Raw genomic sequence first — 14,263 nt, 5'->3', positions numbered from 1 at the left:
GCTTTGAGTTGGCTTCTTGATGCAAAGAGTCGTATATAAATATAAATTGTTGTGGTTCATTATAATTTGCAACACGAAAAAAGGTTATTAGGTTTAGGGTAAAAAATCGTGAAGGCAAAAATAATCATATTTTTAAATGTACATTTCAATATACTTAATTATATATTAAAATATGAAAATGTCAAACATTTTTAAACATTTTATACACCCACAATTTTGAATATTAAATGAATGGGTAATAAAGGAAAAGTGAAAGCAAATTTAAAATTTAGGGCACTAAACTTTTTAGTAAGCAGTAAACATTTTTAAAAGCAGTAACTGTTTTTACTGCATCAGTAAAAACAGCATCAGTCACCTCAAAGAAATTAAAAATATTCACGGTTAATTACTGAACCAATGTACATTTGAAAACTTTTGAAAGCTTCTTTCTAAAGCATAAACAACCAAATTACTGTAGTTGGTACCATTTGATCCATTCAAAACCTTCCAGTCTCTGGAATTTCAACCTCAATTTAATCGGCTTCCCTAGACTTTTATAGAGGCTTGTTAAAAAAGTACTGGCCCAACAATGTTTAAATCTAATTTCGCAAAACAGGTCAAGGTGTGTAAACAGGGGCAGAATGTCTGGAGATAGAGCTAATGGATGATACATTGCACTTCCTGGCTTTCTACTACTCTGACACTGGTGTAAAAAAAGTAATGAAAAACGAGGAACACTAACGATTTACTTTATTACTTTTTAAGGCTATTAAAGAGCCACTCATCCAGGATTGTTTAGCCAAGGAGGCACATAGACAAGTGATATATTAACCCCAGTTTAGAACTGGCATTAATGTGTTCATCAACAAGCAAAAATGAAAAAGTATCCTTAGCAAAATAGATGGATACGATTTTCATGGAAGAATTTGCAGCCAGAAATTGCAGCCAGTTTGAAATTGTAAAAGGGAACAAATAAATCAGTACATTTTAGATATATTATTGCCGAAATATTGGTACAGCTCCAGTACATTTAAAATTTCCTGTGAAAATGCCCTGATTTCTAGTATGAGTATAGTATCTCTATGGAGTCACCTCAATGACACACACATTGCTTATTAATATTCACAAGCAGGGATTCAGTTACTGCATGCTTGCACCAGCTCTATTAATATGCAAACCAACTGCAGGAAAGAGATCCATAAACACAGAGCATTGGCAATCTGCCGTCTTAGGACGAACTTATGTTTTTGGAGGATCTATAACATCAAACCATCTCAACATGCATCACAATAATTATTGTCATGTATAGATATCATTTTTGTAGGCAAACGCACAACAAAGTCCTACAAATAGCCATTAATGAGAGATAATCCGAAAATGTCAGCTGACTCATCTGAACAACAGCACCTCTAACAATGTAGTTTTCCTACAGCAATGCACTAGGCAATGAAAGCGCTCTGAGACGCTATCCTGCATGGAGGGCGCTATATAAGTGCAAGTTGGTGTTGTTATTGAAGTCGAGTCTTAACGCGCGGATTGAACTCACAACCTTCTGATTCTGAGGCTACAAACTGAGTCAGGCTGACACCTATTGGGCATCATTATTTCCAGATCAATGTATTTTTACTCGTAAACCTGTCATTTAGGGTCAGTCTGGCATGGTTGGTAGAACTCTTGACTCTAAGTCAAAAGGCTGTGGATCCAAGCCCCATGTCAGGACTTTGAACTCACATAGTCTAAACTGACATTCCAATGCAGTGCTGCTCGTGTGCTGTGCTGTAGGAACTACACATCCTTCGGATGAGACATTAACCCTCTTTAGTTGGACATAAAGATCCCATAACATTACTAGAAAAGAGAAGGCAATGTCTTCAAGCATCCTGACCAACATCCCCAGATAAAATTGGTCATTTGCTTCATGGTTGTTTGTGGGACATTGTTGTGTTCAAATTGGCTACCCAATCACCTTTAAAATATACAATAGCAACAACAAGATTACATTTGTATAGCGTCTTTCACATCGGGAGGACGTCACTACAGTAAATCTTGTGAAACTCTTTGAGGCATCTCCCTGATGTGAAAGGTACAATATCAAATGCTAGTATTATTTGATATCCTCAGAGCTAAATCTAACATTTTACAGTAAACGGTTCTACTTTGAAGGAAGGTTTGCATTTTAATACAGAATACATACATTAAATACTGTAAGAAAGAATATTAAATCTAGAAACTATACTTCAAGGGTTAAACTGCTCTTTTATACCCCGTTAACATTATATCTTGCCAAAGTCTTAATATAAGTGCTGTTCGGGGTGCCATTCATTCCAAATATAATGTTACAGGGACATTTCCAACAGTAGTGCTGCCTTGGTCTCCAATATAAACAAGTATGTGATCAGAGATGGCAAAAGTTCAGGGGAGCTGATCAGCTGGTGTTCTCATCCAATTCCTTTCAGACAGGAAAGCCAGTAGATTTCTGCTCACCTACATGGACCTTTACCATTGGGAAAGGAACTCAAAATTAAATTAAAAGCAGAGTAGCAGAGCACTGGATGGACCAAGTATCTTTTCGGGAAGTTTTTTTTAAACATAAATGGGCCATGAGAATCCGTGGGCCATTCTTCTAGTATTTTAATTGTGATTACTTTATTTATGAACATGTGGTAAAAATCAGGATATTGTATTCCCAATTTACCATACCAGTAAATAATAATACTTACATTTGATACAGAGTCTTTCACTAAGTCTCAAAGAGCTTCACATGATATACTGTAAGGTGGCGTAACTGTGTATTTTGTAGCCGTACTGAATGTCACGTCTAAAAAGCATGGGAATTAATCCAATCCTGATTGATGGGCTGAGTTTTAAGACATCTCTTACCGAGTTTTTAGTCCAGCCCAAAGTGATAAAACCTGGATTTTAATCCAGCACTAGTTGATAGGACCTAGATATTAATCCAGACCAGACTAATGGAAGAATCATTACATACATACAGGGTGACCAAAAAGTCAGGATACCATTACAATTATTTAATAAATCTTAAAGAAATTATGATTTTTTTAAGATAATAGGGTAGATATCACAATTTTTTGGACATCCTGTCTGTATATGAAAGAGCTTGGGCAGTCTCAACTCAGTTTGGAATGAGTGTATGCCAACAAAAGTTTCCTACAAACTGGAAATCTCACTCAAAGAAACCTTGAGGTTGGCTAGTAAGAAAAAGCATAAATTCAGACTGGTGCAATAGAAGTTCTTTCCTGACCTTTGGATTCAGCACTGTTAGGGAAGTTTATTATGTAAACTGGCATGAGAATGCTAAATGCTGATACTAGATGCCAAATGTAAACAACTTTCCATTATTCAGGACTCACATTCCTTCCTATAATATGCACAAAATGTAATTTTAAAAAAGAACTTTATGTAAATCAATATTGATTTTAGCAAAAAATTGTAAAAATGGAGACAGAAACCAGGGATGGTGAACAACCACTCAGTGTCATAAACCAAGAAACTACTTCATATTAACAATCCCTACTGCCAAAAAGTTAAATTCTTCTACATCATTGTTTTCACATACAGGTTTTATTTAAGCTCCTAAATGAAAAAAATATTGAGGAACCTCAACACTTTTATGTGGGAAAAACATCATCTACAGTTTCTCAAATGTTTGTGAACAATTTCTTTGTTCAACCTTATACCAATCAAATACTCTTCAATAAGTATAAACAAATTATTACAGTACACTGCCAGTATCTTGAGCCCCGCTGATTCTAAAAGCAATAGAGTTACTTTTGATACAGTGCCAGCTAAAAATGTTTTCCCTCCTAAATTTTGCAAAGGAGGACAGTTCAGGGCATGGCTGTCAAAGGAAGGCGGGGGAAGGGAAAGGGGAGTGAAAAGCAGGATAAACCTTTGGACCCAGGAAGGAAGGGGGCCCCAACCACCCCACAAGATAAAAAAAACATTGCCGGCAATGTGTATGCACTTAAGTGACCGCTTTCATTCTCTCAACAATGTTGATTTGGGAGCAGCAGACATTTATAGACCTTCTTCCATACAAAATTATGAAAACTGTAACCCATTTACAATAAATAGTAAAACAGAAGAATGCCTTATTTCTCAAGCTTCTTTCAAAGCATACAATCTAGTAAAACTGTGCAAAATTAATTTACACATGCACCATAAGTTCACTGCTGAATCTGGTTTTATGGTATGTCTGTGGTTAAAAACAGACTTGAAAAACATGAGTAGGATAAACACACTGAACTGGCCTATTTCTGACAGCAATAACAAAAACACACCAGGACAAGCTTCTCAACTGCTCCTCGGAACGTTTGTTAACCTTAGACCAGAGCCGACACACAACATTTCCCTGGCAGAACAGTTAAGCACTTGTAAAAATGTTGTGTGACCTTGATGAAGAATGCACACAAATGCCTCAAAAATCCAATGAAAGATCTACCCTGTCAGATCAAGCCCTGCCACAGGCCAAGATCATCTCTTCACAATCAGCAAAGCCACACTAATCTACCATGAGCACAAAAACTGAACACAAGTGTGCGGGTATCACAAAGACATCATTCTGGTATCATAATGTCCCAAATATGGTCATTTCAATATGCTCAGCATGGTTAGGAGTCTCTATCCCCAAATACTAGTTCCTAATAGAAACATTGACATTTTCAACACAAAGTGCGGCATTTGTACAATCATGATCTCAGTAGGTACCCCTGAGGGGGATGCACTTCCCCACAAGGGGAACTAATCAAACATTAAAACATTAAAAAAAATGAATCAACACTTCTAGAAGCTAGCTTTAACAATTCACCCAGCAACTGAATATGTACCCACTGGTTTGCCCTTGAAGTGGAGTGGGGCCCTAGAAGAATTGAAGAAATATTTTTTTTCGCATATAAAGACCAGAAGAAATGAAGTGTTTAAGTTACATTTATATATCGCCTTTCATGTCAGGAGAATGTCTCAAAGTGCTTCACACAGCTGCCTGGGAGCCTGATCTAGGGCTTCTGAGCTTTGATGTACATGTAACAAATATTTAATTATTATTATTAACAATTTTTAACTTTTTTTTTCTCCCTTCCCAAAAAGTAATTCCTACAGTTTCCATGTTAGCCAAAAAGACATGACATAAATTCAGTTTTGTAATTCATGGAAAGAAAGTAATCAATTCCTGAACAATCTCGAGAACTACCAACTGAGCCAGGCACCTTGACATCTAAGTTTCCCAATCACAGTTCTTAAAACAGTGGCTTCCAAATTAAGACTAAATCGAAGAATTTTCCAGAATAATGCTTGATATTAAATTTTAAGACAAATGCTTTTACCAGCTAAGATTAGGTGGAAGTTTGATCTTGAGCTTTTTATTCAAACATATTTTCCACATACCATAAACAATAAACATAAAAGTAAACCTTAAAAGTGAATTTGTCTCATCAAACAACCTTAAAGAGGTTTAAATGCAACATAATTCAAACTAATCTAATGTAGGACTGGAACAAAGCATTGTAACTTCAATCACTTCACTTGGTTTTAATGTTGCTGAAGCTGAATCCATAAATTATTTTAAAAGAAATTAAATAGGTTCAAAAAGAGTAATATTAAAGAATATGGGAAACAAGCAGGAAAATGGAACTAGGTTATGTGGGTCATGTGGCTGAAAACATCAGTCAGACTTGATGGGCCAAACAGTTCCACTTACATGTTGGTGTTTGAGTTATTCAATGTTCACTGCACAATTGGACATAGCAAGTGAATTTTAAGAGTAAAAATCACAATCAGGTGGTAGCGATAGTTAATAACTATTAAACTATCGTAACTGAAAATCTCAACTTCACTACATCCATAATCACCTAGTTGCCTTCTGTAATTTGTAAAGAGAACAAGCTCCCAATCTGAAGATAAAATCCAGCAATTTCCATTCCCTTTGCATTACGACTGCAGAAGCATAGAATTGTCAGAGAACAAAGAGTGGTACTGCAGAGTAGGCAACTAATACTGGATTTCATATGCAGGCTCACAGTACTCTGAAAAATGCTGAGCCCCTGACAGATCAGTCCCGGTTTAAACAATATAAGGCAATTTCCTCTAATCCTCAAAAAACTGTTAACCAAGTGTTAAAGCCATGTGCTTACATTAAATGACATAAAGGGAAAAAAAGGCCTTTTTTAAAAAAAGAATTGAAGCAGCAGCAAATGTCATTAGTCAACATCTAAACCCACAAACTGCTATTCCACACAAATACATTGTCAGAATATTAATTTGAACAAGTTAACTGGAGACATTACAATTCACAATAAATCTTTCAAAGTACTTTGAGACATTTTGCTGATAATATATAATAATCCTTGCATGTGATATAGCACCTTATCAAGCGCTTCACAGAATATACTGTACAGTGAATTTACAGTAGATTCACTATATTCACCGAAACACGGCAGCCAATTGAGCACAGCAGTGTCCCACAAACAGTCGTGGATGGAGTGTCCAAATTATTATTTTTATTTTATGTTTTTAAGATGTTTGTGTATTGAATTGAATCTCTACCTAAAACTATGAAGCCTGTGATCTCCCAGACTCATTCCATGGGCCATATTTTTATCATATGGGCAGTGTAACACAGTACTGTACTATAAACCATGTCTACATAAAAGTTTGAGCTCAACAGTTACACTTCCACATGTGAATTAAATAGATTTACATGTTGATATTATTTGTTTCTCAAAGGAGTTAGTTTCATAACTTTAATTTGTTTTTAGTGCACGCAGACCTCCAAATGGCATGATGTGTATGTGCAAATATTTTTTTCTGAGAAACCATTGAGTTTTATTACAAGCTGCCAGAATGATGGGTAGGCAGCATGGAGCAGGCACGACCAAGAAATGCTTAGCATTTTAACATTGTTTACCCAAATCAGCATCAAAGTGAAACTTACCTGTTAGTAGATCGAGTTGAAAACAGCACTAGGTCAGCATTCAAAATGTGTGCAATTTGTATTATCAAATAGAGATCAGATTATAGGTCAGCCTGCTTTAGAAGTGCCAAGAAAATGGGTACATGTAAATCAAATGCATGGTCAGAATATCATGATGAGGTTCAAGCTGGGAAAAGTCATACAGTGTTTGCTTGCTGCTTGATTAACAAAAGGAACATTGTCCTTTCACTGAAAGACAGAACTAGTAATAGACTGGTTCAGAACCAGACAAAACCTGGGACACGTTCTTCATGCCCAAATTGCAACATTTCAGAAAATTGTTCTGTTTGCAGTAGTGGAGGGTTGCCAAGCTGGCTTCTTTCCCTTGTGTTGTCATAGAAACTGAATATAGCAGCTCAGAAGAGTTAGATGATTTTAAATGTCCATGTGTTTCTCACCTGCATTGTGACGTGCAATGTATCCCAATGCCCATGCTGCAGCTTCCTTCACCCCAGGATCAAACTCCTCCAGACAGACCACCAGTGCATCCAGGGCTCCACAATCCACCACTGCCTGGGCTAGTTGAGGCGAGTGTTTGGCAACAGCCCTCAATACAAAAGCTGCAGCTTTCTTGTAGAAACGCTTTATAAAAATGGATGTATTTAATAACGCATACATCCAATTACAAGCTAAGAAGCTTAATTTCAGAAAAAAAGTATGTTTCCCTATTTAAAAAAACACACCACAACATTACTGTGAAATACGATTTGTATATTTTGTTCAAGGACAATTTCAATTTTTCAAACTTTTGTAAAAACAGTAAAAACAATTAAAGTGGTATAATTCAACTTACAAAATGACATAATTACCTCAAACTACTTTAAATGGTGTCCTTGTCTCATTATACGGCAAGGTGAAGCAATCAGAGCTTTCACATTGCTCCAGAAACAACAGCAATGTTTGGTGATGCTCGTACGAGTGGTATACAAAAGTCAAACCAATCACATATAATACTTTGCAATTAAAAAGGTTAAACGATTCGGTTTCCATATACGGATAACCAGTTCATATTGTTATTCAGTATATTGGGGCATTTGTTCATTTTCAAAGAAAATGCAATAGAATTTTAATTTTAAAAATTGCAGCTGCTTCCAACAAGTGAAAAATTATTACTACGTTTGAAATGGGTGAAGATGGGAATTTAATAAGCTTCTTTTCTAAACAGGTTAGAAATAGTGTGTCATCACTGCAATCATCAACGTTAAAGTCAGGAAGGTAGTTTTGCCCAAGGGACAACCAGATTGCTTGCATGTGCAGCTAAACTCTACATGAACTGGCTAATTAGCTTCCTTCACTTGCCCTCAGTCACTAAAGTATGATAGGTCTTTTGTGACCCCGCACTAATCTGCTGGTGCCCTCAGTGATCCCAGCTAACCACTGTCTCACAGCTGCCTGACAAACTAAAAGCCAATGTGCAAAGATTTGGTGCAGGTAATTTATGCTGTTTTAAAGGGGATTCCTTCCTTCAATGGGGGGGGGAACAAAAAAACAAGACCAACTAACATTTGGAAAACAAATCATCAGTAGTAATGCATGGATACATTCATTTTATGCATGCTTTCACTTTTTGGGAGTGAAAAACTGCAAAGTACTCTTTTTTAATCTCAGTGCGAAGGAAATATGAGGTCTTACATTTTGTTCTGCCAATGAATACACTAGCTGCGGAAGAATGTCTCCCTTAACAACAGCCTCAGCCAGATCATCGTTGTAATTGGCCAACCGTCCCAGTGCCAGGGCTGCTGTCTGCTGAATGGTTGGAACCACATCTAATAAAAGAGGCCTCAAAAGAGACATCACACCTAGGAGAGAGGGACAGAGAAGTGTTACTGTATAAGACAGTACAGTAGTTCATAATAATTTGTGGATTAATTATCTTAAGTGGGAGAAATTCTATATAAACAATATAATGGCTGAAATTCCTCTTTCTGCTAAGCATGGAGACTTTGACAATGTGGATTCAGATTTTCCCAATGGAGGGAGAGGAATAAGCCAGGGTTCCTGTACCTGATCATTAGCCACGGACCACCCCCACCCATTCTGGAAATTGCCTGCACTTTGCTGTCAGTTAAGAACTAAATTGAGCTTGGCTGAAATGACCCTTTTAGGTTTAAAAGTGAGGATTGTCAGTGAGTATGAGTGAGCGACTGGTGGATATGTACAGCAGCCTAGCGTATATTCAGCACTAATAGGAATAAAGCAAAATATATCTGACCTGTTGAAAAAAGTTTCAATCCCGAGCACTGATTTATCATCTTGATAAAGACAACAAACATCATAAACCTTTGCCATTTTTCATAGAAACCTACAGCACAGAAGGCCATTTGGCCCATCGTGCCTGTGTCGGTTCTTTAAAAGAGCTATCCAATTAGTCCCGCTCCCCCGCTCTTTCCCCATAGCTTTGCAACTTTTTTCTTTTCAAGTATCTATCCAATTCCCTTTTGAAAGTTATTATTGAATCTGCTTCCACCATCCTGTGAGGCAATGAATTTCAGATTGTAACAACTCGCTGCATAAAGAAAATTCTCCTTATCTCCCCTTTGATTCTTTTGCCAAAAATTGTAATTCCTAAGGACTATCCAATAGCTTGTGTGTGTGTGTGTGTGTGCGTTTTTAAAAGTAGCTCTAGAGGTACTAGAAGCCTGAAAATTCCACCTAGCCAAAGAGATGTGGGAACAAAATTCTTCAGGATTTTTATTACCACGTTACCATTTTACTCCCCTCCTTATTCTTCCATCTCACCTCTTGAAATCTCCTTGCTGGGGCATGATTCCATGGTACCTACTGCTTTAAGAACAAATGACCCAAGTGTCTATTTTTCATGTGTCAGTGTCGGCAAACTATTTGACTACAGTGGTCATCATAGCTAAACCCAAGCCTCACTCAGCATCAACCTCCCCAAATATTCCAACAAGAATCAATGGGTAGCAAAATGTGGGAAAATTGGCTGAATTTGTTCCCCCTCCTTCGTCCAGGGATCACTGGTGAATTATAGTGCTCAAAATGCTCCCCTAGCTAAAGTTAACTATCTCAGCACAAATCACGATTTGAATTTATAAGCTTCTTTTCTTTACAACATAATGCTTATCCAATATGCCGTCAGGAAACAAACAACTTGCACCTTGCATTATGCAAGATACCAACTAAAGCAGCAGAGCAGGACACACTCATCTTTAAACTTGTATTCTGTGAAGCACTTTGGGACATCTTGGAGACGTGATGGGGCGCTGTATCAAAATGCAAGGATTATTATTATAAATTTTATGTTTATACACCGGGCGCTATCCAATATTAAAACAAACTGCTTACAATAAAATGCAAGGATAAATATGTTCAATGTAGCACAAGAGTGTAAAATTAAAAATGTGGTAATTTGAATGTTATGACATGCTGCCAAAACTCTCATCCCAGCATTTGTCACCTTCAGATTTGACTTCTCCATCACCTTCCAACTCAGCCCTCAGGAAACTACAAATCATCCCAAACTCTGCAGCCTTTATCCTTTCTCATAACAAACTTTGTAAGCCCATCACCCAATCCTTACCAGGCTCCACGGGTTCCCACTCCCCCACAGAAATTGATTAAGATCCTAACTTTGAAATGCCTCCACATCATTGCCCCACCCCTACCTCTGTGGTCTCATATGGTTCTACTCCCCCACCCACTCCCTATGCTACGCAACTGGTTTTCATAAGAGGCACTATTAGGCACTATTTATTTGATTGTGAAACAACACGCTACGCACATAGAAAAGGGATGCCTCTTTGCAGAAAACAACACTAACAACAATTTACATTTTTATACATATTTGACCTGAGAGAATGTCTCAAATTGCTTTACAATGACTGAATGGTGACCCAAGCTGGGAAAGAGATGAAGGAGAGGGGGAAGTGGCCAAAGGCTCGACAAACAGATGTCTTTGCACGGGTTTTGAAAACATGAGAGGGCGGGATGCAGTGGAGGGATTTCAGAAGACAGTTCCAGAAGGCTGACCAGACTGTGGCCATGAAGCAAACCAGAGGTAGCAGAGTGCAGGAAGAATATGGGTTCAAGACGCACGTTAGGACTTTGAACAACAAGAAAAAATTGCATTTATATAGCACCCTTCACTTCAGGAGGATGTCCTAAGCCGCTGGATTGTTGAAGGTAAAGGCAGGAGGGGTGTAGGATATCATAGAGATAAGGGGGGCAAGACCATGGAAGCATTTGAAGGTAAGGATGACGATCATAAAGTTGATATGCTTGAAAAGAAAGTCTAAAGGTAACAAATAGGGGAAACAAAAAGTAATAATATCAAAATGACAAAGTAGATTTGACCACCAACCTCTAGGGAGATAGAAAAAGATCAGGTGTCAGCGTGGCTTAGTTGGTAGCACTCTCGCCTGAGTCAGACGATTATGAGTTCAAGCTGCATATTGGGGCTTCAAACAACAACAACAAATTAAGGCGCTGGACAGTTGAAGTTTGTATCCAAGCTGGGGGTTGGATTTGGGAGGGGTGGGAGTGGAGGTGGGAAGATGCCAGAAGGTGCAATCAAAGGAAGGTCTTGAGATGGTCCTTGAAGGAGGCATAGGAAGAGGTGAGGCGATGGAGAACGCCACACAAGACTGCAGGGCAGGAACTCCTGAACTCCTACAATCAGGGCTGACACTCCAATGGGGTGTTGGGGTGTTCAACATTGTTCGAAGTGTCATCATTCAGATAAGACATTACAATGAAGTCCCATCTACCTGTTCAGGTGGACTTCAAAGATCCCATGGTACTATCCTGGCCAACACTGCTGAGTGCAAATTGTCTGTCATGTTTCATCTACAAAGTAGTCACTATACTTCATAGTTTATCTTGTGAAGCACTTTGAAATGTCCTCCTGACACAAGAGGCTCTATATGAAGTACAAGGATTATTATAATTGGTTTGGAGACCAATTGGTCACTCAATCCACGACTGTTTGTGGGACACTGCTGTGCGTAATTGGCTGCCACGTTTCGTCCACATAATATACAGTCAACTCACTTTACAGTATATTCTGTGAAGCGCTTTCAGACGTCTCGAAGACGTGATAAGGCACGACATCAAATGCAAGGATTATTATTATTATTTTATTATGATACTGCTCTTAAGCATAGTGACAGGTTTTCACATTTGTAAACTGAGCTGACCAAAAATTCATCAGTACAAAGATTATTAATAACCTGATTCAGAGGAAGAATAAGGAAGGGCCAGTAACAGACTTAACAAACTCCATGCAAAAGGCAGTGGGTGAATGTCTAGAAAGTTTACAGAACTGATTCATTTTGCTCATACTTCCGTTTTCACCAATTTGTGCAAAAGTGGCACTTCTACCACTGCAATTCACAAACATTCAATGGCATAAAACAAATTTAAAAAGGAGGGAAAACTACCTGACACATAAAACTTGCAGTCTTGTCGCCAGACATCTAACATTAAAGTTTTATATAAAAAATAACAAAGATTCACTAAAATGTTACCAGGGATGAGTAGTTACAACTATCAAGTAACACGGGACAGGTTAGAGCTTTTTTCCCCTGGAGATGAGACGACTGAGAAGGGACCTGAAAGAGGTATTGAAATTATGAAAGGATATAATAAGATAGACATTAGTAGGCTGTTTCCACTTATTGATGAGTCCAAAACAAGAAAGTATAAATATAAGATCGTCATTAGCAGACCCAAAAGGAAGCTCAAAAGAAACTTTTCTATTCAAAAATTAATGAGAATGCGGAACTCACTGCCAGAAACTTTGATTGAAGCACAAAGCATTACCGTGTTTAGAAGGAAACTTGATGTATGCATGATGGAGAAGGGAATAAAAAGAATAGAGAAGGGAGCAGGGAATAAATGTTTCACCAAGGTGTCTGTTCAGGTAAACGTTAAAGATCCCACAGCAAAATTCAAAAATGGGTGAATGTCATTGTTGGAAATACCTTGTTTGGATGAGGAGTTAAACCGAGGTCCTGTCTACTTGTTCAAGAGGATGTTAAAGAGCCCATGAGACTATTTAAAAAGAGACATTTCTCCCAGTGTTCTAGCCAACAGATATTTATTGTTTAATAACAGTTGTCATATTTTTAAATTTTGATAAGAGCACTATGAACGAGACATGAGGACGTTTTTCCATATATACTGTTTAAATCTAATGAATAATCTTGAATAAATATCAAAGTGAGAAATGTAAATTATTGAAGACCTGTAAGCAATCAAAAAAGAAAATATTGTGATGTTATTTATTATATGATTCAAAAGCAGTAGTGAAACCACGTGCTTACCTCGCGGTGAATTTAAAAATTGACAAATGATTTAACTTAAATCTGTGTTAATGCAGATCTCAAAAATGTGAATTCTCCATCATAAAGATTCTTATGTTGTTATGTTCTTCTTAAAAATGTACAGATAACTGGTGGGCAAAGTTCAATGTCAAGCAAGATGGCATTCAAAATATTTCTTATTCAGTTACATAAAATAAAACAATGTCCATTGAGTAAAGTGATAACTTTACCAATTATTTTTCTATTTTGATAATTTACAGAGCATTCTAAATATTTGCTGATTATAGCAGGCATATTAATATTTGTAGACCAAGAAAATACACCACTTGAAAAACAATTAAGTAAGGAATATGAAAGATTGTTTAGAGGGTCAGTCATCATCAGTACAACGTAAAAAGCCATAGCTATAGAGAATTATGATTAATACTTACTTTGTTTGTAATATCTATTACGTACATTTTTGTTTAAACCATGGGTGCAGCAACATCATTAGGAAACCAGCAGGGAATCACTATTAAGCCTGACAGTGAGAGGGGGCTGGATCAACATCAGTAGATTCAGTTATTAACCTGCAGCCCATTTAAAGATTGTAAACCAAGAACGTGGTTCAAAAGCAGCAGCTTGTGTGTTTGCAATTGTTTTGAAAAATACTCAGATGATTTGTTTTGCTGCACCAATCAATCATTGTAAAGGTGAGTGATCATGAAGCAGCTTTGCTACTCTTACAGAAAGGAGCAGAAGCGTTTCAGTCACTCAGGCTACCAGCCGCAACTCTTTTCCTTTTGCCACATCTGCCTTCAGTTTCAGTGCCTCTCCTTTTAATTATAGCCAGGACTAAAGACAGAAAATGGTGTATGCCTCCACTATCCAGAGGCCTACCCCACAGGTGGGTCCCCAAGAAGTAAGAGGCAGAGGCATTTAGCACACTCATTATAAGACTGCCACCAGTTAAGTTGGCAGCAGATTTGTACTATAAATTAGCTGTAAGTGATTGCATCTTTTTAACTGTGTG

The 14,263-nt window shown here is 37.5% G+C and overlaps 1 protein-coding gene across 4 annotated transcripts in view; it reads right to left on the bottom strand.

Moving 5' to 3' along the window:
* Positions 1-14,263, bottom strand: part of spag6 (sperm associated antigen 6) — a 74,691-nt gene that overhangs the window by 41,736 nt on the left and 18,692 nt on the right. For all 4 annotated transcript variants that reach the window (XM_042345302.1, XM_042345303.1, NM_001292438.1 and 1 more), the window contains 2 exon segments: positions 8,600-8,766; positions 7,366-7,549 (listed from right to left, as the gene is read on the bottom strand). In XM_042345302.1, the coding sequence (XP_042201236.1) occupies positions 7,366-7,549; positions 8,600-8,761 (346 nt within the window). In that variant the 5' untranslated portion in view covers positions 8,762-8,766.

Source organism: Callorhinchus milii, unplaced genomic scaffold (genome assembly GCF_018977255.1).
Source record: "Callorhinchus milii isolate IMCB2004 unplaced genomic scaffold, IMCB_Cmil_1.0 Scaffold2, whole genome shotgun sequence".
NCBI classification, from domain to species: Eukaryota; Metazoa; Chordata; class Chondrichthyes; order Chimaeriformes; family Callorhinchidae; genus Callorhinchus; species Callorhinchus milii.
This window is presented reverse-complemented; position numbering and strand designations above follow the sequence as displayed.